The sequence below is a fragment of the Balaenoptera ricei genome, chromosome 3 (assembly GCF_028023285.1).
Source record: "Balaenoptera ricei isolate mBalRic1 chromosome 3, mBalRic1.hap2, whole genome shotgun sequence".
NCBI lineage: Eukaryota > Metazoa > Chordata > Mammalia > Artiodactyla > Balaenopteridae > Balaenoptera > Balaenoptera ricei.
The window spans coordinates 151,796,819-151,818,951 of NC_082641.1; the positions used below are offsets into that span (position 1 = coordinate 151,796,819).

The following is a 22,133-nucleotide window of genomic DNA, read 5'->3' on the forward strand; positions in this document are numbered from 1 at the left end:
GGTCTCTAGGGGGCGCTGCCGCAAGACCCGACGGGGAAGAAGGAAGCCGGTGCGAAAACGCGTTGGAACTTGGGCACCGCGGCAGCCCGTAGCCGGCTTTCCCAACATGGCGGTTCCCCAAGACGTCCACGTCAGGATCTGTAACCAAGAGATTGTTAAATTCGATCTGGAGGTGAAGGCGCTTATCCAGGTACTAATGCCCGGGCCCCACGCCGGGGTCCAGAAGCCCTAAACCCAAGCTCCACTGGCCTTCTGTGAGCTCGGCGGTCTCACTCCCGAGCTTTTCCCCCTTGGTCCCGTCCCCTTCGTCCCCTTGACCATTGGCCTTGATACTCCATCTGGCTGCCGTTGGCTCGCCCTATTCCGGGACACCCCCTCCACCTCAGCCCCGACCAGGCTTCCCCTTTGTGGCTTCTCCCCTACACACCTCTGGCCGTCGCCTCGCCCCCCTGACAGCCTCAAAGCTTACCTGTCATCCTGCTTGGCCCCGCCTTCTGATACCGTTCTCTCCATCCTTTGGTAGCGTCCTGGAAGCCATTAGCCTCGCCCCCTGCTGGCCAGCTCCCTGGGTCCGATGCCCCGTGGCACCAAAGGTCACCTGGCATGGGAGGCACCGTTCGTTACGTGAAACGAACGTCACCTGGACCGTAGTTGAGATTGTTGTAAATGAGGAAATCGAGTCTGCCTGGATCAGAAAGCAGATACTGGCAAAACTGGGACCCGGACAGGGAAAGTCAGTCTGTAGAAAAGACTTAAGAGTCTACTCTTTCGTTTAACAGATGGGGTAATTGAGGTCCTTTGCCTTAAGCCAATTAAGGGTAGAAGGTAGTATTGCAGTAAACCAATTGGCCAAGGCGAGAGTTAGGAATGTAGAAATGGTTCCTTGAGTTTAGCAAAAAGAAACCAAAAGTTTAAAACCTTCCTTTTAGGCAGATCGTTTCCATTTCCAACGAATGTTACTAACCATTCGATGTAGACTCACAGTTTGCAACTAGCTGTCGTAAAAGGTGAAGGAAAGTAAGGCTACCCACGGAAATCAGATGCAAAATAAACCAAATTAATAGCTTATTATATGTTGCAAGGACTGTGATTTAACGAGTAATCCAGAGAACAAGTGAGGCAACTTGATGCAAACATTTAAACTTCTTGAACTTCACGTTTCCCATGTGTAAACTACAAAACATCTGGGCCAATTCTAGAAAAATAAATTTAAGATTCAGAACAAATGAAATTGCCTTTTCACATAATCTAAATTGCTTAAGTGCCCTTTTGCATTTTCCAACATTTGCATTCTCGTGATGAGAACAATTGATTATAGCTAGATTTAGCATACTCTTACTGTGTTCCAGCTCCTCTGCTAAACCCTTTACATAGGTACCTGGTCTGTGAAGTGGGTATGTTGTGATGAGGAAACTGAGGCACAGAGGACTCAGTAACTTTCAAGGTTACACAGCTAATAAACTGCTACTACCAGAATTTGAATCCACATAATCTGGCTCTAGGGCCTGCTTTAAAACCTGGCCCTGGGATGAGGTCTCCATAGACCTCTACGAGCTGGAGGAGGAGTATTACTCGTCTAGCTCAAGTCTTTGCGAAGCTAATGGTCTGCCTCTGTGTGAAGCTTACTGGAGGCTGGACCTCAACACAGACTCCGCTGACGGCCTCTCATTCCCTCTGCCGGCATCCCCAGAGTCCAGTGCTGGCCCCCTGCAGGCTGCAGCCCCTGCCCACTCCCATGCCGGTGGCCCCGGCCCCACGGAGCACGCCTGAGCCTCCCAGGCCTCCCCTCCCCGGGCCTCTAGGGTCTTAGGAATGAAATCCAGTGCTCCCCTCTGGGCCCACCACAGCCTCAACTCCCTTCAGCCTTGGGGAGCCGCCGTGGCCTCTTTGGGAACTGTGTCAGCCCAGGGACAGCCCACCTAGGAGTGTTGGGGGAAGGCAGTGCCCCCAACCATGCTGGGGTGGCCCATCCTTCCTCGAGTCGTCACCTCTTATTTGCTACCTTCCTGGCTGGCTGGATGGAAGGAAGTTTCCAGGATAGTTTGTCCTGTTGAGGACCTAACAGCGGGGCAGGGTTGATGCCCAGCATTGGGAGACCGGATCTGAGCATGGTGTTTACAATGGCAGGGAGGATGGAAGTGCTCAGAGTGGACAGTACTAGCTAAGGCCAGGCCCCCATGCAGAGCTCTGCCCGCTACCTTGCCCTGAGGCTCTCTGCGCTAGCTGACTGCCCCTGCAGGGCTGTGGGGAAAAAGGGGCTGCCCACTCTTGCAGAAGTCAGGCAGGGTCCTTCCTAATTCCGCTGCTGCACACATTTTGGTTATTTTTGTATTGAGACTGTTGAATAAAACCAGCTCCGCCCTTTTGCAAAAAAACCAAAAAAACAAAAACAAAAAACCTGGCCCCGGTAATTTTGAATGTCCAGAAACAAATTCTAAATCTACCTTCAAACATGTCTATAAACAGTGTGATTTATAATAGATGGTTTGTAAAATTAGATCGAGAAGTTAATCTTGTCATATGATGCCAGGAATTTAGCATCCTGATTTTCAAGTTGGAAAGATCTAAAGTTATAGTATCTCTTTCGGATGTTTATTCTTGTCAGATGTATAAGCTGCTTTAAGTCTTTCATAATGGCTGGGTGGCGTTTTGTTAAACTTCAAGAACTAATAAGTCAAGACAATTTTGTTTCTATCTATGCTTTTATGTTGCTTGCTCAGAATTAACCTAAAGAGGGATGAGAAAATGTAAATTATAATGTTTTTGCTTGTGTTGCAGAGGTAAACAGCAAAGATCAGGATGAATCACAGTCAGTAGGCCAAACTTAGTTGTGCTGTAAGCCAACTCTCTCACTGTACAGTTGGTGTCATTTCATTTCATTGTCTTGAGAAAGACCTCTTCATCTCTTCAATGTCTCCTAGGATATTGGAGATTGTTCAGGACCATTAAGTGCACTTACCGAACTGAATACTAAAGTGAAAGAGAAGTTTCAACAGTTGCGGCACAGAATACAGGTGAGTGTCTGCAGAGCTGGGGTGCTGAAACTGGGTGACGATGAACGGGGCTCGGAACTGGGACTAACCTCTGCTCGAGGGCTGTCCAGGTCCTTCAGTGGATGTTCAGACAGGGGAGTAGTAAACGTTTAGACAGTGGAGGTAACTGTACTAACCTGCTATCCAGGTAAAAATGAGGGACTTTTGAATGCACAGCACTACCAGCTATGTTACAGGTAGATAGTAGGGACACCATTGTCCTGGGAATTTTTCAACTTGAAAACTCTGAGGTCACTTGCATTACTTTCTTTTCTCTACCGCTCTCTCCAACCCATCCACCTCAATCCATTACCAGTGTCCCCTGGTTTTTTTTTTCGTGCTGTCACTTTGCCCAGCCTCTTCCTCTCTATTCCTGTAGTCTCCAATCACATCAGATGCATATGTAACAGTCCTGAATTCGACTAGGGTATATGTGCTGTCTCCAAAAACAATAGAGTGAGAAAAGTAGCAGTCTGAATAGCATGGGTGTTTCTGTGCTGTGCCCTGAGTGAGGGTAAGATGGGTGGCATGGATCTGGCCATTCCTGTCCGGGTCTTGGGGCACCTGGTCTCGCTGCATATGGTTCTTGGATTTAAAGACTTGTGCTTTTTTTATGACATGGCCCCAAATGCCAGCCAATAACCCTGTTTTTGCTTACCAGAAGAAGACAGTCTCTTCCAAAGATGATAGAAAAACTGGCAGTTTGGCCCCTGAAAAACAGTATGTCTGTGTCCTGTGCATTGCTTCCTAAGGGATTTTCAAGGGCAATTTTGGCAATATGCAGTTTTTGTCAAAGGAGTTCACTTTAAGATATCAGCAATGTCACTGAACCTGGCTGATCTCTTTACACCTCCATCTCTAGTGCTGATTTAATCATTTTAATTTTTTAATTTAGACAGGCTGTTACTTTCACATGTTTTTTATATATGCGTATATGTGTGTAAATATAGGCAGGCAGGAAAAAGTGCAGTGAAAATCTTAGGTGTGCCTCCTTATTTGTTCTCTGTTCCCCTCCTCCAAATAGGTAACCACTCTTGTATGTTACTTATGTATCTTTCCATAGTTTCTCTACTCAGATACTAAAAAAGACAAATGTTTTCTTATTTCTTTCCCATTTCTCATCTAAAAGGTAGCAGACTAAAATACCATTTTTAAAAATAATTAATTAATTAATTTATTTATTTTTGGCTGTGTTGGGTCTTCATTTCTGTGCGACGGCTTTCTCTAGTTGCGGCAAGTGGGGGCCACGCTTCATCGCGGTGCGCGGGCCTCTCACTGTCGCGGCTTCTCTTGTTGCGGAGCTCAGGCTCCAGATGCGCAGGCTCAGTAATTGTGGCTCACGGGCCTAGTTGCTCCGCGGCATGTGGAATCTTCCCAGACCAGGGCTTGAACCCGTGACCTCTGCATTAGCAGGCAGATTCCCAACCACTGCGCCACCAGGGAAGCCCTAAAATACCATTTTTAAAGTTAATATGTATAGGAAATCTTTCCATGTCAGTATTGGGAAGCTTCCTCATTCTTTTTTTATAGCCATAATTTATTTTTGGCCTGTCCTCTGTCAAAGGGCATTTATTTGGACTGATTTTTGCTTTTTAAAGCAAATTTATTCCATAAAAGACCTTTTTTCAACTCATATGACTTCAGCTCTCCAACCACACTCACCACCTTAAGTATTTCCTTGTTCTTTCTGTTTAAGTTTCTGTGTGCTCACCCAGCGTTTATGTCCTTCACTAAGTAAGATAACCTCAATACATTTACACATTTGTTATGTCCCTCCCTCCCGATCATCAGCTCTTCAACCACTAGTGTACACCTGGCACCTAGTAAGGCCCTAATAATTTTGCACATGGTCAGTGAATATTGACTCCATCCCAGTTTTAATCTGCATCTCCAAACATTTATTAGTGTATAAACAAGCATATAAATAAATAAATTAGTATATAAATGAGCTAATAGTTTATGTTTTTGCATCAATAGCTTGATTAAAACTGGAACTTGTTTTAATTTGAAAGCCAAAAGTATGACATGACCAGACAGGGAAGGACAAATATCATATGATATCACTTACACGTGGAATCTAAAGAGTAATACAAATGAACTTATTTATAAAAACAGAAATATACTCACAGACATAGAAAACAAACTTATGGTTAACAAAGGGGAAAGGGTGGTGGAGGGATAAATTAGGAGTTTGGGATTAACAGATACACACCACTATATAGAAAATAGATAAACAACAAGGATTTACTGTATAGCACAGGGAACTATATTCAAATCTTATAATAACCTATAATGGAAAAGAATTGGAATATATATATATATATAACTGAATCACTTTGCTATATACCTGAAACTAACACAATATTGTAAATCAACTATACTTCAGTTAAAAAAATATGACATGAGACTCAAGGTATATTGACATCTTTAATTATAGTCTGTCTGATAGTTCCATCATCTGAAGTTCTTGGGGGTCTCAGACAGCTGGTTGTTAGGTCTGCTGTCCGTCACTGTGGTGGACGGTTGGGTCCTGGTGTTTGGTTATTTTGGGCTCTGAGTACTCCTCTTCAGAAGCCCTTCCTGGTGGGACTTTTGTGTGGCCTGAATTGAAGGCAAGTCTCTTCAAAGGTTTTTGCATTTGCTTTTGCCAGGTCTCCTGGGATTGTCACAAGTCTGGGAGCACTTTTATGTTCATTTCTCCTTGTGGAGTTTCTGAAGCCACTCAGGGAGTATGAATTTGAATCCTAGATCAGTGTGAGGGTAGCTCCATGGTTATATATTCTCAGGGAAGATATTTTGTATCCCTCTAGCCAGACCCCACAGCAAAAAAGGACAAGCTTCCACATTTTCTCTGTGCTGGGTGACAGACATTTTCCTAGTTCACTTTTTCACTGAGGGTGTATCCCTTTGTGGTCCTGGCTTTGTGGTGTTCTCAGTTCCAATTCCTGGCCTCAAATGGCCAAGGCTTCATTTTCTGTCCCCACATAGACTTTATTTTTTGTTTGTTTTTTTATAACTATTTATTTATTTGGTTGTGCTGGGTCTTAGTTGCAGCAGGTGGGCTCCTTAGTTGTGGCAGGTGGGCTCCTTAGTTGCAGCTCGAGGACTCCTTAGTTGCAGCTCACCTGCTCCTTAGTTGTGGCAGGTGGGTTCCTTAGTTGCTGCTCGCTGGCTCCTTAGTTGTGGCATGTGAACTCTTAGTTGCGGCACGCGTGTGAGATCTAGTTCCCTGGCCAGAGATCGAACCTGGGCCCCCTGCATTGGGAGCGTGGAGTCTTAACCACTGCGCCACCAGGGAAGTCCCCCCACATGGACTTTAAAACCCTCTTTGCCGCCAGTCTAAAATGAAATATGTACAGAGATTGAGAGTAAGCATGTAGCAACAGCAGTGTGGTATTTCCATCATATTTCAGAGTGGAATCAGTAGGCTCCTATATAGTCGTATTTTTTTCCTTTTCTTTTCAGGCATGCCCTAGATTAGAGAAGTGTGTCTCCTGCTCCAGGGCAGCCTCACATCCCTCACGGGAAGACCGCTCTGGCTCTTAGTCCCCTTCTGGTTTTGTGGTCCTGGGGATGCTCCTTACTTTCCTGCAGACTGAGCTATCTATGTAAAAGGATGTTTGTTGTATGTGAACTGGCATTCCTAGGTCTTCCGTTCTAGGAGGGTTTTCTTTTTTCTAATATTTATTTATTTGGCTGCATCAGGTCTTAGTTGTGGCATGTGGGATCTCTCGTTGCAGCACGCGGGCCCTTCATTGCGGTGCGCAGGCTCCAGAGGGTGCGGGCTTAGTAGTTGAGGCATGTGGGCTTCTCTCTAGTTGTGGCACGCGGGCTCAGTAGTTGCAGCACGTGGGCTCTCTAGTTGTGTCGCGTGGGCTTAGTTGCCCTGTGGCACGTGGGATCTTAGTTCCCCGACCAGGGATCAAACCCGCATCCCCTGCATTGGAAGGCAGATTCTTAACCACTGGACCACCAGGGAAGTCCCTAGGAGGGTTTTCAAGTGCTGTTGCATAACTGATAGAAATAGAAGTGCTCTCCGGTTTTGTATTAGCTTTTAAAGTCATTTTAATTTAGAGCTGTTTTCCCCCCACAGGAGCTTGAGCAGTCGGCTAAAGAGCAAGACAAAGAATCGGAGAAGCAAGTTCTGCTCCAGGAAGTGGAGAATCACAAAAAGCAGATGCTCAGGTAGGTAGGGCCTGGCCTCCTGCTAGTGGCCTTGGCTGGGTTGCTTGCTCCCTGTGAGGCTTGTGCCAGGGTTTGCCTAATAAACCTAGCTTAATGACTCAGTTGTGCCATTTATACACAGACTGGATGTAATTCTCAAAGCTGGGGGGCAAGCAGGGGCTGCTGGGTAAGTGAGACTGTGCATAGTTTACAAAAGCGTATTTAACATTATATTGTATTTTATATTTTTTAAAAAGCCAAAAAATGGTTGCTTTTGTAATACAAGGTCCGTTTTTTTTTTTTTTTTTTTTTTTAATATTTATTTATTTGGCTACACTGGGTCTTAGTTGCAGCACGCAGGATCTTCGTTGGTGCGTGCAGGATCTTTAGTTGCGGCATGTGGGCTCTAGTTCCCTGACCAGGGGAATGAGCCTGGGTCCCCTGCATTGGGAGCAGGGAGTCTTAACCACTGGACCACCAGGGAAGTCCCAGTAATACAAGGTTCTTTTTAATCTGAAGAGAATTGATATCTTAAGAAGACAGACCAAAATGCAGAAAGTTTTTTGTTTTTTTTTAAAATTAATTAATTAATTTATTTTTGGCTGTGTTTTGGGTCTTTGTTTCTGTGCGAGGGCTTTCTCTAGTTGCGGCGAGCGGGGGCCACTCTTCATCGCGGTGCACGGGCCTCTCACTGTCACGGCCTCTCTTGTTGCGGAGCACAGACTCCAGATGCGAAGGCTCAGTAGTTGTGGCTCACGGGCCCAGTTGCTCCGCGGCATGTGGGATCCTCCCAGACCAGGGCTTGAACCCGTGTCCCCTGTATTGGCAGGCAGACTCTCAACCACTGCGCCACCAGGGAAGCCCTGTAGAAAGTTTTGAATGGGACTTTATCTTAAAAAATGAAACAAAAATATGTAAATAAGCTTATGTTAAATAAAATTGAGGTTTTCATTGCAGCTATCTGCTAATCCTTGATTATATAACTGAAGGTATGTGCTATTTCTTGGTATTGAAATTGGGGGACTTATCCAACAAAATTGTCTGATAGCATGAAACTACCTGACCCTTCACATTTGATGTTTGCACCACAATCAAAACGAAGGTTGTTATTGCAAAAATATTTGAGGGCCCCATCAACTTTTCCAAGCACCTGGTAGCCAGATCCTTCTCTTTTGAAGTCCCTATCAGTGTCACCATCCTTGTAGGTTTTCTCTTCATCCTTGTTAATTGGACTAACTCTGTCACATCTGTATTTGTCTATGGCTTTGCTTCTGATTTGAGTAATTCTCCAGCATCATCCTTGCTGACAGCAGCTCTGTTTATAACGCCCAGCCGTCAGGAGGATAGGGACTGACAAAGACATGGGCATGGTAGAGGCTCCTGTGAGGAGGGAGGGATGTGTGAGTGGGGACCAGTGAGACTCTGTGTCATGATGGCTTTCCTTTCCCTAGGCCACCATGGGGACTCAGATTATAAACACTGAGTAAAGAAGACCCCTTGTGTAAAATCTAGCAAGTTAACACCAGCAAAATCACCTCAGCATGGGTTTAAAGTTACGAGTGACCATTCAGGATGTGGAATTCCAGGGTAGAGGAGAGAAAGCAGTAAATTAATACTTTGGCGATTTTGTGTTGAAACAGTACTTGTGCTTACCTGGGTTATCGTGCTTGTCACACTATACAGTAAATATTTTTGCTTGTTTTTCTCCCCAGTAAATGTGAGTCCCTGAGGGCAAGCACTATTGTTCATTCATCTCTGCATTGCAGGGCCCAGCAGAACTCCTTTGTAAACAGTTGAAAATGTAATTGATTCTTTTAAAATATCAGGTGTGAGACAGCATAGCAGATGCTGGTCAGGCATCAGAGAGCTCATTTGAACACTTTCAACATAGAGGTGCTATTCAAAACCACCCTATCAGTTTGTGTACTCTCATTTGCCTCTTTAAATATTCCGGGGGTTAGCACAATTGATTTTGAGCCAGCTGCATAAGAGTTCTAGTGCATGAGTTTGATTCTCCGAGGAGCCCAGTTAACTTTTTTATAGTCCATCAAACAAAGGCCTCACTCTAATGTAAATTGGTGCAGACACTATGGAAAACAGTATGGAGGTTCCTCAGAAAACTAAAAATAGACTTACCATATGATCCAGCAATCCCACTTCTGGGCATATACCCGGACAAAACTATAATTCGAAAAGATACATGCACCCCTATGTTGATGTAAATAGCAGCACTATTCACAATAGCCAAGACATGGAAACAACCTAAGTGTCCATTGATAGATGAATGGATAAAGAAGATGTGGTACATATATACAATGGAATATTACTCAGCCATAAAAAAGAACGAAATAATGCCATTTGCAACAAACCTAGAGATTATCGTACTAAGCAAAGTAAGTCAGAAAGAGAAGGACAAATACCATATGATATCACTTATAAGTGGAATCTAAAATACGACACAAATGAACGTATCTAGGAAACAGATAGACAGACTCACAGACAGAGAGAACAGACTTGTGGTTGCCAAGGGGGAGTGGGGGAGGGAAGGACTGGGAGTTTGGGATTAGTAGATGCAAACTAGTATATATAAGATGGATAAACAAGAAGGTCCTACTGTATAGCACAGGGAACCATATTCAATATCCTGTGATAAACCATAATGGAAAAGAATATGAAAAAATATATATATATACGTATAACTGAGTCACTTTGCTATTCAGCAGAAATTAACACATTATATATCAACTATATCAACATTATATATCAACTTCAATAAAATATTTTTTTAAAAAAAGACCCCACTCGAACTCCAGGGAACTGTTCACCAAATTTGAGTTGTTTCTTACAAGGAGATGAGGTAAAAAATGTAAATAAATCATGTCAGACTGGACTCTTCTAATACAGTGTGTTTGTGTTGTCCATGATTGGTCTGTGGTTTGTAAAGAACAGCAAATCTTGAAGAAATACTGAAGAAAACTGTCTTATAATGATTTTTCTACTTCCTGTTACACATACTGATTGAGCAGCTAATGGGCCAATAACTGTTGTTCTGGGTACTGGTGATACAAAGATGAGCGAGGCATGGTTCTCGAGGAACAGGACCAAGCCGCACACAAGGCAAGGCAGTAATGTGTAAGAGATAACCTTGAACGGGGCCTCGTGTGCCCCGCTGGGAAGTCTGGATGTTACCCTGAAGTCTGGAGCCATTGTGGGCTGTAAACAGAGGCATGCTATGGCCAGGTTGCTCCCTGTGGCTGTCCTGGGGGGAGAGGGACAGTTAATGGGCGGTAGGAGAACAACCCAGAGACAGCCTCCAGGATCCAGACAAGAGGTGTTGGAGCCTGAGCTGGAGCAGTTGCTGGGGCATCCAAGAGGAGGAAGTGGTGGGAGGTGGGGATGGACCCTGGGCTGAACTCGGGTGGCCTTCGCATCACTCCCTGGCTGGAAGGAAGACCTGCTGTGACTTGAACTGACAGCCTGGTGGCATCAACAGAAACTCACACATGACCCTTCTGATTCCAGCAATCAGACCTCATGGAGGAAGGCAAATCTCACTTGCAAAATTGCTATCGACAACCTAGAGAAAGCAGAACTTCTCCAGGGAGGAGACCTCTTCAGGCAAAGGTATCTGTCTTTTTGTCTTTCTGGGCTCTGGTGACAGAATAAAGAGCAATCGGCAAGGTGCAAAACCCACTGTGGGGAACCCCCTCTTGTTTTCAGTATAAAATTAGTATTTAATTTTATAAGTAATATTTTTTTAAGTATGAAAGAAATATATTCTTATTTGTAGTAAATTAGTAATATAAAGAAAAATATGAATAATAAGCTGAAAGTACGTCATAATTGTACTACTTACAAACGTTTTGATATATTGCCTCCTCTCATTATTTTTTCTTCCATATTTTTTATAAAGTCAATATTATACCGTACATAAAATTTAGTCTCCTACTCTTCTTCACTTAGTATCATTGCACAAAGACTTACATGTTTTTTAAAAAGCTCTTTAAACAAAATGTTAATAGTATATAGTATTCCCTTATATTAACTAATCCCCTGTTTGTGTGTGTTTATATTTCTAGTTTGTCAGTGTTATAAATAACACACCAGGGCACATGTCAGTACATAAGGCTTTGTCCACATTCTGGATGTTTCCTTTGGAGAGATTCCCAGATGAGATTATTGGTTCAAAGGCGTGAACATTTCTAAGGCTCCTAATACATATCGCCAGATGGCTTTCAGAAGGTAGCACCAGTTTACGTTCCTATCAGCTGTCTTTAAGAGCATGCTCTCAGCACGCCTTTGTCACCACTGACTATGATCATTTAAACATATGTACTAATTCGATAGATTAAAAAATGGGATCTCATTTGAATCTGGGGCTTTCCTGCAGCCGGGCTTTTGTTGACATTCCTCCTCCCACTCTGGACTTCTAGGAAAACCGCCAAAGAGAGCCTGGCCCAGACGTCCAGTGCCATCACAGAGAGCCTCATGGGGATCAGCAGGATGATGTCCCAGCAGGTCCAGCAGAGCGAGGAAGCCATGCAGACGCTGGGTAAAGCCGGGCCTGCAGTGGGAAGCTGCTCCCAGAGATACGGGCTCCAGAGCCCTTGCCCCCGGGCTCCTCCACCTCTGCCCCCATCCGCCCCCAAGCTTACTGATCTGTGTGGCTTCTCACTTCTTCGACAGCCTGCTCTTACCCAGAATGGGATACGCCGCTCTCATTTCCCTTTTCGGTTTTTATAGTTGTACTACAAGATCCACACACCCCCATCAAAATGTGCAGAAGCACTCCCAGGGGCTCTCTTGGAGAGTGGGTGCCAGCAAGGCTGGAGGAGGGGCCTGGGAGTCTGTTTCTCATCTAGGGCTCTGGGGACCCCCCTGGCCAGGCAGAGAGATGATCAGTTATTGGCTGCCAGCTAGTCTGCTAGGATTTCATCAGCTTACAGTTGTACTCCCCAATGTTATTTTTACTGTGACCGCCTTTTATTTCTTTATTTTTGGGCTGCACCATGTGACATGCGGGATCCTAATTCCCCGACCAAGGATCGAACCCGTGCCCCATGCAGTGGAAGCACGGAGTCCTAATCACTGGACCGCCAGGGAAGTCCTGTGAGCTCCTTTTAAAAATTGCAGTCAGAGGCCACAGAAGAAGCTTCCGGAGACCATCTGGGTCTCCCCAACAGCTTTTCCATGATGTCTCCCTTATAACACAGAAGAGAATCTGCCCTGCCCAGGATCCTCCGTGTAGGAAAACAGGAAGAGAGTTTACTCTTTGAAATACTTTTGGAAGATTTTACACAGAGACAAAAGTAGAGAGCCTGGTACATGAGTCCCAGGAACCCATCACCCAGCTCCAGCAGTTGTCAACTCCTGGCCAATCTTGTTTCAACTCTGTCCTCACTATGCTCTCATCTGGATTACTTTGAAGCAAATCTCAGACATCATCCATATAAATATTTCAGTATGTATCTCTAAAAGATAAGAGACTCTTGAAACAAAAAACAAAACAAAACCACAATACCATTATCACCCCTAAAAATTATCTGTAATTTTGAACCACTCTTTTTTTTTTTCAGTGTACTATCAAAACAGGCAGAAGCAAAAGGAAAGCAAGCAGCTTGTCCCCAAGGTCACTCCCTGTGTTTGAAAATTTTCTGGGCATTTAGGCTCAGAACCAGCGGTCACCTCCTCTGAGTGTGCACCAGGGTCATGGCCTGAGCCTGGGGAGAGGCCTTGGAGAACGTGAGAGGGAGGAGCTGGCCTGGCCTTGGAATTGAGGGCTTTTCTGCCTCTGGTGCGGGTGACAGGACACCCACACCCAGCACGTATACCAGAAACAGACCATATATTTAAGTGGTGAGAAGGGTGCACAGATCCTGATGGTTTCTGGGGTGTTGAGGGTCGTTCTTGGGGTACATTTTGTAGGAGAGATAGCCATTGAAGAAAGAAGAATGCAGGTTTTTTTTTTTTGTTTTTTTTTACTTATTTATTTTTGGCTGTGTTGGGTCTTCGTTGATGCACCAGGCTTTCTCTAGTTGCAACAAGCGGGGGCTACTCTTCGTTGCGGTACGCAGGCTTCTCGTTGTGGTGGCTTCTCTTTGTTCCGGAGCACGGACTCTAGAGTGCAGGCTCAGTAGTTATGACGCATGGGCTTAGTTGCTCCGCGGCATGTGGGATCTTCCTGGACCAGGGCTCGAACCCGTGTCCCCTGCATTGGCAGGATGATTCCTAACCACTACGCCACCAGGAAAGTCAAAGAATGCAGTTCTCAATCCTTTCTTTATGACTCACAAATTCAGAAGTCTTTTAGGACCACAAGTTTTTTAAAAAGCCCATTAAGGATATGATGTCTGGTATTTGCTGCAAAATTGTAGGTGGGGGGCATTGAATGGGGGTCGTGAGGGGACAGGACTGCCAGGGAGTTGGTGGTTCATGTGTATGGGTGATGCCACATGGCACTTCATGATACTATTCTATCTACTTTTGTGATGGTTAAAATTCTCTGTGAAGAAAGTTTAAAAAAGAAAGGCCTATTAGGTTTTTACTTAACAGATTCTTACTTAGGTTTTCAAAATGGCAGCAGGCATGGAGAAAGAGGGCTGAGAGGGATTTTTCTTACATGAGTGTTTGTTTTTACCCCTTCTCTGTGTTTTTTTTTTTTAATAGATCTTTATTGGAGTATAATTGCTTCACAATACTGTGTTAGTTTCTGTTGCACAACAAAGCGAATCAGCCATATGCATACACATGTCCCCATATCCCCTCCCTCTTGAGCGTCTCTCCCATCCTCCCTATCCCACCCCTGTAGGTGGTCACAAAGCACTGAGCTGACCTCCCTGTGCCATGCGGCCGCTTCCCACCAGCCAACTATTTTACATTCGGTAGTGTATATATGTCAATGCTACTCTCACTTCGCCCCAGCTTCCCCCTCCCACCCCATGTCCTCAAGTCCATTCTCTATGTCTACCTCTTTATTCCTGCCCTGCAACTAGGTTCATCAGTACCAGTTTTCTTTTTTTGATTCCATATATATGCGTTAGCATACGGTATTTGTTTTTCTCTTTCTGACTTCACTCTGTATGACAGACTCTAGGTCCATCCACCTCACTACAAATAACTCAATTTCATTTCTTTTTATGGCTGAGTAATATTCCATTGTATATATGTGCCACATCTTCTTTATCCATTCATTTGTCGATGGACATTTAGGCTGGTTCCACATCCTGGCTCTTGTAAATAGTGCTGCAATGAACATTGTGGTTCATGTCTCTTTCTGAATTATGGTTTTCTCAGGGTATATGCCCAGTAGTGGGATTGCTAGGTCATAAGATAGTTCTATTTTTAGTTTTTGAAGGAACCTCCATACTGTTCTCCATAGTGGTTGTATCAATTTACATTCCCACCAACAGTGCAGGAGGGTTCCCTTTTCACCACCCCCTTTCCAGCATTTATTGTTTCTAGATTTTTTTATAATGCCCATTCTGACCGGTGTGAGGTGATACCTCATTGTAGTTTTGAGTTGCATTTCTCTAATAATTAGTGATGTTGAGGATCTTTTCATGTGCCTCTTGGCCATCTGTATGTCTTCCTTGGTGAAATGTCTAGGTCTTCCGCCCATTTTTTTTTTTTTTAATTTTTATTTATTTATTTATTTATGTTTTTTTGGCTGCGTTGGGTCTTTGTTGCTGCACGTGGGCTTTCTCTATTGGCAGCAAGCGAGGGCTACTCTTTGTTGTGGTGTGTGGGCTTCTCACTGCGGTGGCTTCTCTTGTTGCGGAGCATGGGCTCTAGGTGCACGGGCTCAGTAGCTGTGGTGCACGGGCTTAGTTGCTCCACGGCATGTGGATCTTCCCAGACCAGGGCTCGAACCCGTGTCCCCTGCATTGGCAGGCGGATTCTTAACCACTGTGCCACCAGGGTAGTCCCATTCCGCCCATTTTTTAACTGGATTGTTTGTTTTTTTGATATTGAGTCCCACGAGCTGTTTGTATATTTTGGCCATAAATCCTTTGTCTGTTGTTTCATTTGCAAATATTTTCTCCCATTCTGAATGTTGTCTTTTTGTCTTGTTTATGGTTTCCTTTACTGTGTGAAAGCTTTGAAGTTTAATTAAGTCCCATTTGTTTATCTTTGTTTTTATTTCCGTTACTCTAAGAGGTGGGTCAAAAAAGATCTTGCTGTGGTTTATGTCAAAGAGTGCTTTTCCTGTGTTTTTCTCTAAGAGCTTTATAGTGTCTGGTCTTACATTTAAGTCTTTAATCAATTTGGAGTTTATTTTTGTGTATGGTGTTAAGTAGTGTTCTAATTTCATTCTTTTACATGTAGCTGTCCAGTTTCCCCAGCGCCACTTAATTGAAGAGGCTGTCTTTTCTCCATTGTATGTTCTTGCCTCCTTTGTCCTAAATTACGTGCCCATATGTGTGTGGGTTTATTTCTGGGCATTCTATCCTGTACCATTGATCTATATTTCTGTTTTTGTACCAGTACCATACTGTCTTGATTACTGTAGCTTTGTGGTATAGTTTGAAGTCAGGGAGCCTGATTCCTCCAACTCCGTTTTTCTTTCTCAAGATTGCTTTGGCTCTTCGGGGGTCTTTTATGTTTCCATACAAATTGTAAAATTTTTTGTTCTAATTCTGTGAAGAATGTCATTGGTAGTTTGATAGGGATTGCATTGAATTTGTAGATTGCTTTGGGTAGTATAGTCATTTTCACAATATTGATTCTTCCAATCCAAGAACATGGTATATTTCTCCATCTGTTTATGTCATCTTTGATTTCTTTCATAAGTGTTTTATAGTTTTCTGAGTACAAGTCTTTCGCCTCCTAGGCAGGTTTATTCCTAGGTATTCTATTCTTTTTGTTGCAATGGTAAATGCGAGTGTTTCCTTAATTTCTCTTTCTGATTTTTCGTTGTTGGTGTATAGGAATGCCAGAGATTTCTGTGCATTAATTTTGTATCCTGGAACCTTACCAAAGTCATTGATTAATTCTAGTAGTTTTCTGGTGGCATCTTTAGGATTTTCTATGTATAGTATCATGTCATCGGCGAACAGTGACAGTTTTACTTCTTCTTTTCCGATTTGGATTCCTTTTATTTCTTTTTCTTCTCTGATTGCTGTGGCTAGGACTTCCAAAACTATGTTGAATAAGAGTGGCGAGAGTGGACATCCTTGTCTTGTTCCTGATCTTAGAGGAAATGCTTTCAGTTTTTTACCACTGAGTATGATGCTTGCTGTGGATTTGTCATATATGGCCTTTATTATGTTGAGGTAGGTTCCCTCTGTGCCCATTTTCTGGAGAGTTTTTATCGTAAATGGGTGTTGAATTTTGTCAAAAGCTTTTTCTGCATCTATTGAGATGATCATATGGTTTTTATTCCTTAATTTGTTAATGAGGTGTATCACATTGATTGATTTGCGTATATTGAAGAATCCTTGCATCCCTGGGATAAATCCCACTTGACCATGGTGTATCATCCTTTTAATGTGCTGTTGGATTCTGTTTGCTAGTATTTTGTTGAGGATTTTTACGTCTATATTCATCAGTGATATTGGTCTGTAATTTCCTTTTTTTGTAGTATCTTTGTCTGGTTTTGGTATCAGGGTGATGGTGGCTTCGTAGAATGAATTTGGGAGTGTTTCTCCCTCTGCAATTTTTTGGAAGAGTTTGAGAAGGATCGGTTTTAGCTCTTCTCTAACCTGTGTTTTTCAAAACGCTACTCTGTTTCCTCTGGTAATTTCTTTTATTTGTTAATTAACTTGTAATTTTGTGAAAAGGTAATATAAATTACATGGTTAAGGAAAAAAACCTCCAGGACAGCACCATCCCATGGAAACATAATGGGAGCCACATACATTCACTTAAAATTTTTCATTAGACACATTAAAAAAAGTAAAAACAAACATATGAAATTAATTGTAATCGTATATTTAACCATTTCAATATACAATTCATAGTGAAAATTATTGAGATATTTGACATTCCTTTTTTTTTTTTCCACACTAGAGCTCTGAAATCGTGTGGGTATTTTACCCACAGACACATGGCAGTTTGGATTGGACACATTTTACACACTCAGGTGTCACATGTGTCTAGTGGCCGTCATTCCAGGCTGCACAGCCCTGGACAGTACAGGAGGGAAACAGAAAGACTGCTCTCCCTTCTGACCTCCCCCTGCCCGTGACCTCCAGGTCTGGTGCCAGAGGTGCGCACTGTTACCAGTCTCTTTCATAGCCTTCTGAGACCCTCCAGCACGCAGAGCACAAGGAAATTAAATGTTACCTATCCCCTTCTTTCTTACATAAATGGAAACATTTCACATGTTGTCCTTCACGCCTCACCTTCTCACCTGACAACATGTTTCATTCTGTGGATGTTCTGATGATGCCCTGTTATGCTTTGTAGAGGAATCTTGCCAGGGAAACGTTCCTCCTCAAGTGTCAGGTCCAGAAACCCACACTCCAGTTAGTTTGACATGTGGGCACAACGAGCCTTAAGGGACACGTGCCTCCTTTTAGGTTTCACACACGGGCTGGAGCACAGGTGTCATGTGTTTAAAGCTACAGCCAGTGTCCCAGGACTGCAGGACTGGCACGTGTGAGGGCATGTGGCAGGGCCCAGGACATCCTTGCCCCTTCACAATCCCACAAAGAGCAGATCTGACCACCAGACGCCCCGGCGGGTGCACCTCACAGGCGGCAAGTCCTGCCCCCCAGCCCTGCCCCCACAGAGACCTCACAGTGCCTGTCCACGGTCACCCGTGTTAGTTTTGCAGCCGGGGGTTCTTCTCAGCAGCGCCTGCCTCCAGAAAGCGGAGGTTGGTGGTGAGGAAAGAAACCGTCCTCTGCCCTTTTCCCTGGTGATGTCCATGTCGGGAGGACTCCTAGTTATGGCCCTGTGACAGTGTATGTAAACAAACCTTATCCTTCCCTGAGCTGGAAGGGACCCAGGGAACTGCCTCTCCTTGCCCTGTCCTTGTTCTGTGCTCCTCTGCGTTGCCTCTGTTCACATCCTTTGCCCTGGCTCAGAGGAACTTGCTTCCGAGCACAGTGTTAATTACGGGGAACCCAGCTGGCAGAGCAGAGTCTTTGGATTCGGTGTTGTACAGTTTCTTAGTCAGGCTCCCTCCCTCTTTTGTTTCAGTTAATTCTTCACGGACTATCCTGGATGCAAATGAAGAATTCAAGTCCATGTCGGGGACCATCCAGTTGGGACGGAAGCTCATCACAAAATATAATCGCCGAGAGCTGACTGACAAGCTTCTCATTTTCCTTGCGCTCGCCCTCTTTCTTGCTACGGTTCTCTATATTGTGAAAAAGCGGCTCTTTCCATTTTTGTAAGACCTGAGAGCTGCCAGCTTTTGCCCTTTGAGTTCCAATGTCAGGATCCAGCCACGCTCCTGAGCTCTGGCCCCGGCCGCCAGACTGATCCACGCCCCCCAGTCTGCTCCAGTCGCTCAGCAGGTGGGATGGAGACACAGCCCCGCCTTCTGGAGCTTCTGCAGGTGGCTGGCGTGTAAGGGGCGAATAGAGCAAGGGGAGGGAGGCCTGTCATCGGGACACCTGCAGAGACACAGGGACTCCAAGAGCTGTCGCACACTGTGGTGGCTGCCACTTGGGGCACTCAGGCCGGCCTCCAGGATTTGATGTCCCTCTTGGGTACCCCTCCCCCGCTGCAGCCTTAATGCCAGATCTGGAGGAGGGAAGAGAAAAGGGAGAAAGAGGAGGATGGAAACTCACGTCCATTCCTTGAATAAAGTTGACTAAATTATTTTTTTATTTTAAAAAATTTATTTATTTATTTTTGGCTGCGTTGGGTCTTCGTTGCTGCACGCAGCCTTTCTCTAGTTGTGGCGAGTGGCGGCTACTCTTCACTGCGGTGGCTCCTCTTGTTGCGGAGCACAGGCTCTAGGCGTGTGGGCTTCAGTAGTTGTGGCTCGCAGGCTCTAGAGTGCAGGCTCAGTAGTTGTGGCACACGAACTTTGTTGCTCCGCGGCATGTGGGATCTTCCGGGACCAGGGCTCGAACCCCTGTCCCCTACATTGGCAGGCGGATTCTTAACCACTGCGCCACCAGGGAAGTCCCAAGTTGACTATTTAATAGCATGAAATGCATTCGGTTTTCTAAGGTATCCCTCTGGGAATTCATGTGCCTGTCTTGATGTCCAGATTTCTAGAACATGAATTTGGATCATTGATTTGTTCACTCAACAAAGAATGATTAATCAACAGCCACATGCAGGGTGTTACAGACACTGCCGTGGTCCCTCCCTCAAGGAGCAAGACGAACAAGATCCCGCAGACTCTCAGGAAGGAAGGTGCACCCAGCCCCCTCCTGGAGGAGGCTCATGCCAGTGTCTGAAGAGGATGTGGCAGACACCCTCTTTCTACGCACAGTGGCCTGGCCTGGCCTGGGGGTGTGCGCTGTCTCAGGGGCTGGCCCACACCTTTCTCTTTGAGGTCCAGAGCTAAATATAACCAAGAGAGTGAAGCCAGTGATAAGCTGGGGCCTGTCTGGGCTTGAGTTCTGTTGAGGCCTGGGGGATAGCAGGGCCCGGGCTAGGCCAGGCTGGGAGATGTTAGTGTCTCCTTGTGCTAAAGGCCTGGCTGACCTCGCACACAAAATCCCAGCCTCCCCCACTATTTATAGCCCCAGAGGCCCTGGGAGGGTAATGTGGGGGCAGAGGGGAAAGTGGAAAGAACATGTGGGTTTGAACCTTGCTTCAAAGACTTGGTTTTGAGTCTTGGCTCTACCACTAAGGAACCACATGACCCTGGGCAAGTTACCTTATGTCACTAAGCCTCAACTTCCCCACCTGTAAAGTGGGGGTGATAGTCTATATAGATGCTTGTAGAGTCCATTTGAGAATCACACAAGAATGTAAAGTAGCAAGTGCAGCTTCTGTCTGACTGAGCCATGGGCTTCCCAAATCCAGCCACCTTCAGGCCTCTGGGCCCTGAGGTTTCCTGAAGCAAACAGCCGGGTTCTCCAGGGGAAGCTGGCCTGGGCATCAGAAGTTCTGTTTAGGTCTGTTTGAGCAGAGGATGTCAACAGTTAAGGCCTCAGTTATGAAATGTCAGATCGTCCTGGGACCAAGTTAGAAGAGATCGGCTGCACACCTCAGACTGACTAGTTTAATGTGTAGGTTCTGAGTTAAAGTATATGTATACACAGTTTATATATATATATATATCAATATCATCCTTAAACAACTTGGGGCCCCAAAAGGCGCTCAGTACAAGTTGTGCATGTGTGTGTCTTATTTATAGTCAAATTAAAGCTGAGACTAAAGCACAGATGGGAAATTCCCACTCAGATTCCAGCTGTAAGTGCAGCAGATGGATGTGATCATGTTAGGATTTTCTTGCTTAACATTTTTCTTTACTACTTCCCACTAACTGTCAACATCCTCCTCACAATATGGAAATGTGTGGGCTCTGTACTCCCTAGAAATTCTCCTTTTGACACTTTATTCCTTGCCTCCGTCTGAAAATAGGGTTGAATTTGACCCATTTTGAAATGTCATCGATAGCATATCTCGCAACCCCACCAGGTTCGTAAGTCGTCCCCAGTGGGGCTGGTGGTGCAGAAAGCCACACCTCCATGTTCAGCCAGGAGGGGGCAGTACTCACATTTGCTCTGTGGTCTTGCTATGTGTCTATTTCCATCCGTCCGCATGAAATGCTCTTATGGACTTTTTCTTTTTTAAAAGATACCAGATATTTTAAAAACATGCAAATGTACAAAGTTTACCTGTATAGTTTTTGGAAGACATTTCATGAATCACCTTAATGTTCACTGTTAAACAGTAAGGCAAGCTTATATTCTCCATTTTGCTTAGCCGACAGTCAAGGAATTAAAAGTATTAGAACGGTCTTCAAGGGGTCATTCATTCAAGTATTTACTGAACACCTACTTTGTGCCAGGAACTATGTTAGGGATGCTCAGTGAACAAAACAAAGATTCCCTGCTGTCTTGGAACTTGTAGTACGTGGGGGGAGGGTGAGTAGATGATAATTAACGGACTAGAAAACAAACTTGTGGTTACCAAAGTGGAGTGGGAAGGGAGGAGGGACAAATTAGGGGTATGGGATTAACAGATACTACTATGTGTAAAATAGATAAACAACAGGATATATTGTATAGCACAGAAAATTATAGCCATTATCTTATAATAACTTAAAATGGAGTATAATCTGCAAAAATACTGAATCACTATGCTGTATACCTGAAACTAATATTATTAATCAATAATACTTGAATATACTTCGATTAGAAAATTAACATACTAAATAAGTCATTCATTATGTTAGAAAATAAGTGTTTTGGGAAATGTGGCCCCCGCTAATGAAAATTGGGAATGGGAGGAGGGCAGGTTTGCAGTGTTCAGTTGGGAGGTCACAGTTGGCCACATTGAGAGGCAAGATTTGAGCAGAGTGGACAGCAGAGGGAATAGGGTTCCACACAGGGACCAGCTAGAGCAAAGGACTACGGTGGGAGCATCTGTGATATTGTGATTCATAATAAGAAATATATATTTGGTCTTCGTTGTGTTCCTGGCACAGAGGTCCTAAAACCATTGGAATTTCCTACGATAAAGGAGTGATAGATTTATCCTTTGTTATGTTCAGGAGGAGAATTTTGGAAAGCACAAAGGATGGGGGTTGGTTGCCAGGGGAACCAACCACATGATTAGTGGATTGGAACTTAAGTCCTACCTCCCAACCTCCAGGGAGGGGAAAGGGGATGGAGATTCAGTCTATCGATCATGAGTTCAATCATCGATGGCCAGTGATCTAATCCATCTTGCCTATGTAATGAAGCCTCCATAAAACCCCAAAAGGATGGGGTTCGGAGAGCTTCCACGTTGGTGGACACCTGGAGACTGGGGAGAGTAGTGCACTTTGGGAGAGCATGGAAGCTCCACCCCCTTTCC

General features: G+C 44.5%; 1 protein-coding gene and 1 long non-coding RNA gene across 2 annotated transcripts; one reads left to right on the forward strand and one right to left on the reverse strand.

Annotated features, from left to right (window-relative positions):
• Window positions 1-38: 38 nt before the first annotated feature.
• On the forward strand, window positions 39-18,968 carry BNIP1 (BCL2 interacting protein 1). Its single transcript, XM_059917690.1, has 6 exons — window positions 39-190; window positions 2,922-3,014; window positions 7,126-7,217; window positions 10,719-10,820; window positions 11,630-11,748; window positions 18,342-18,968. Exons 1-6 carry the CDS (start codon window positions 107-109, stop codon window positions 18,536-18,538), a joined length of 687 nt encoding a protein of 228 aa, XP_059773673.1. The 5' UTR covers window positions 39-106; the 3' UTR covers window positions 18,539-18,968.
• On the reverse strand, window positions 98-575 carry LOC132362719 (uncharacterized). Its single transcript, XR_009502447.1, has 2 exons — window positions 470-575; window positions 98-138 (listed from the first exon to the last, which is right to left on the reverse strand). It is a non-coding gene; the product is annotated as an uncharacterized LOC132362719 (long non-coding RNA).
• Window positions 18,969-22,133: the final 3,165 nt, after the last annotated feature.

What these genes read in the sequence shown, in the direction of transcription:
- BNIP1 (XM_059917690.1), top strand. Translation starts at nt 107, where the DNA reads ATGGCGGTTCCCCAAGACGTCCACGTCAGGATCTGTAACCAAGAGATT. An exon ending in CACAAAAAGCAGATGCTCAG is followed by an intron (nt 7,218 to 10,718) that starts GTAGGTAGGGCC and finishes TTCTGATTCCAG; the next exon opens with CAATCAGACCTCATGGAGGA. An exon ending in GGAAGCCATGCAGACGCTGG is followed by an intron (nt 11,749 to 18,341) that starts GTAAAGCCGGGC and finishes CTTTTGTTTCAG; the next exon opens with TTAATTCTTCACGGACTATC.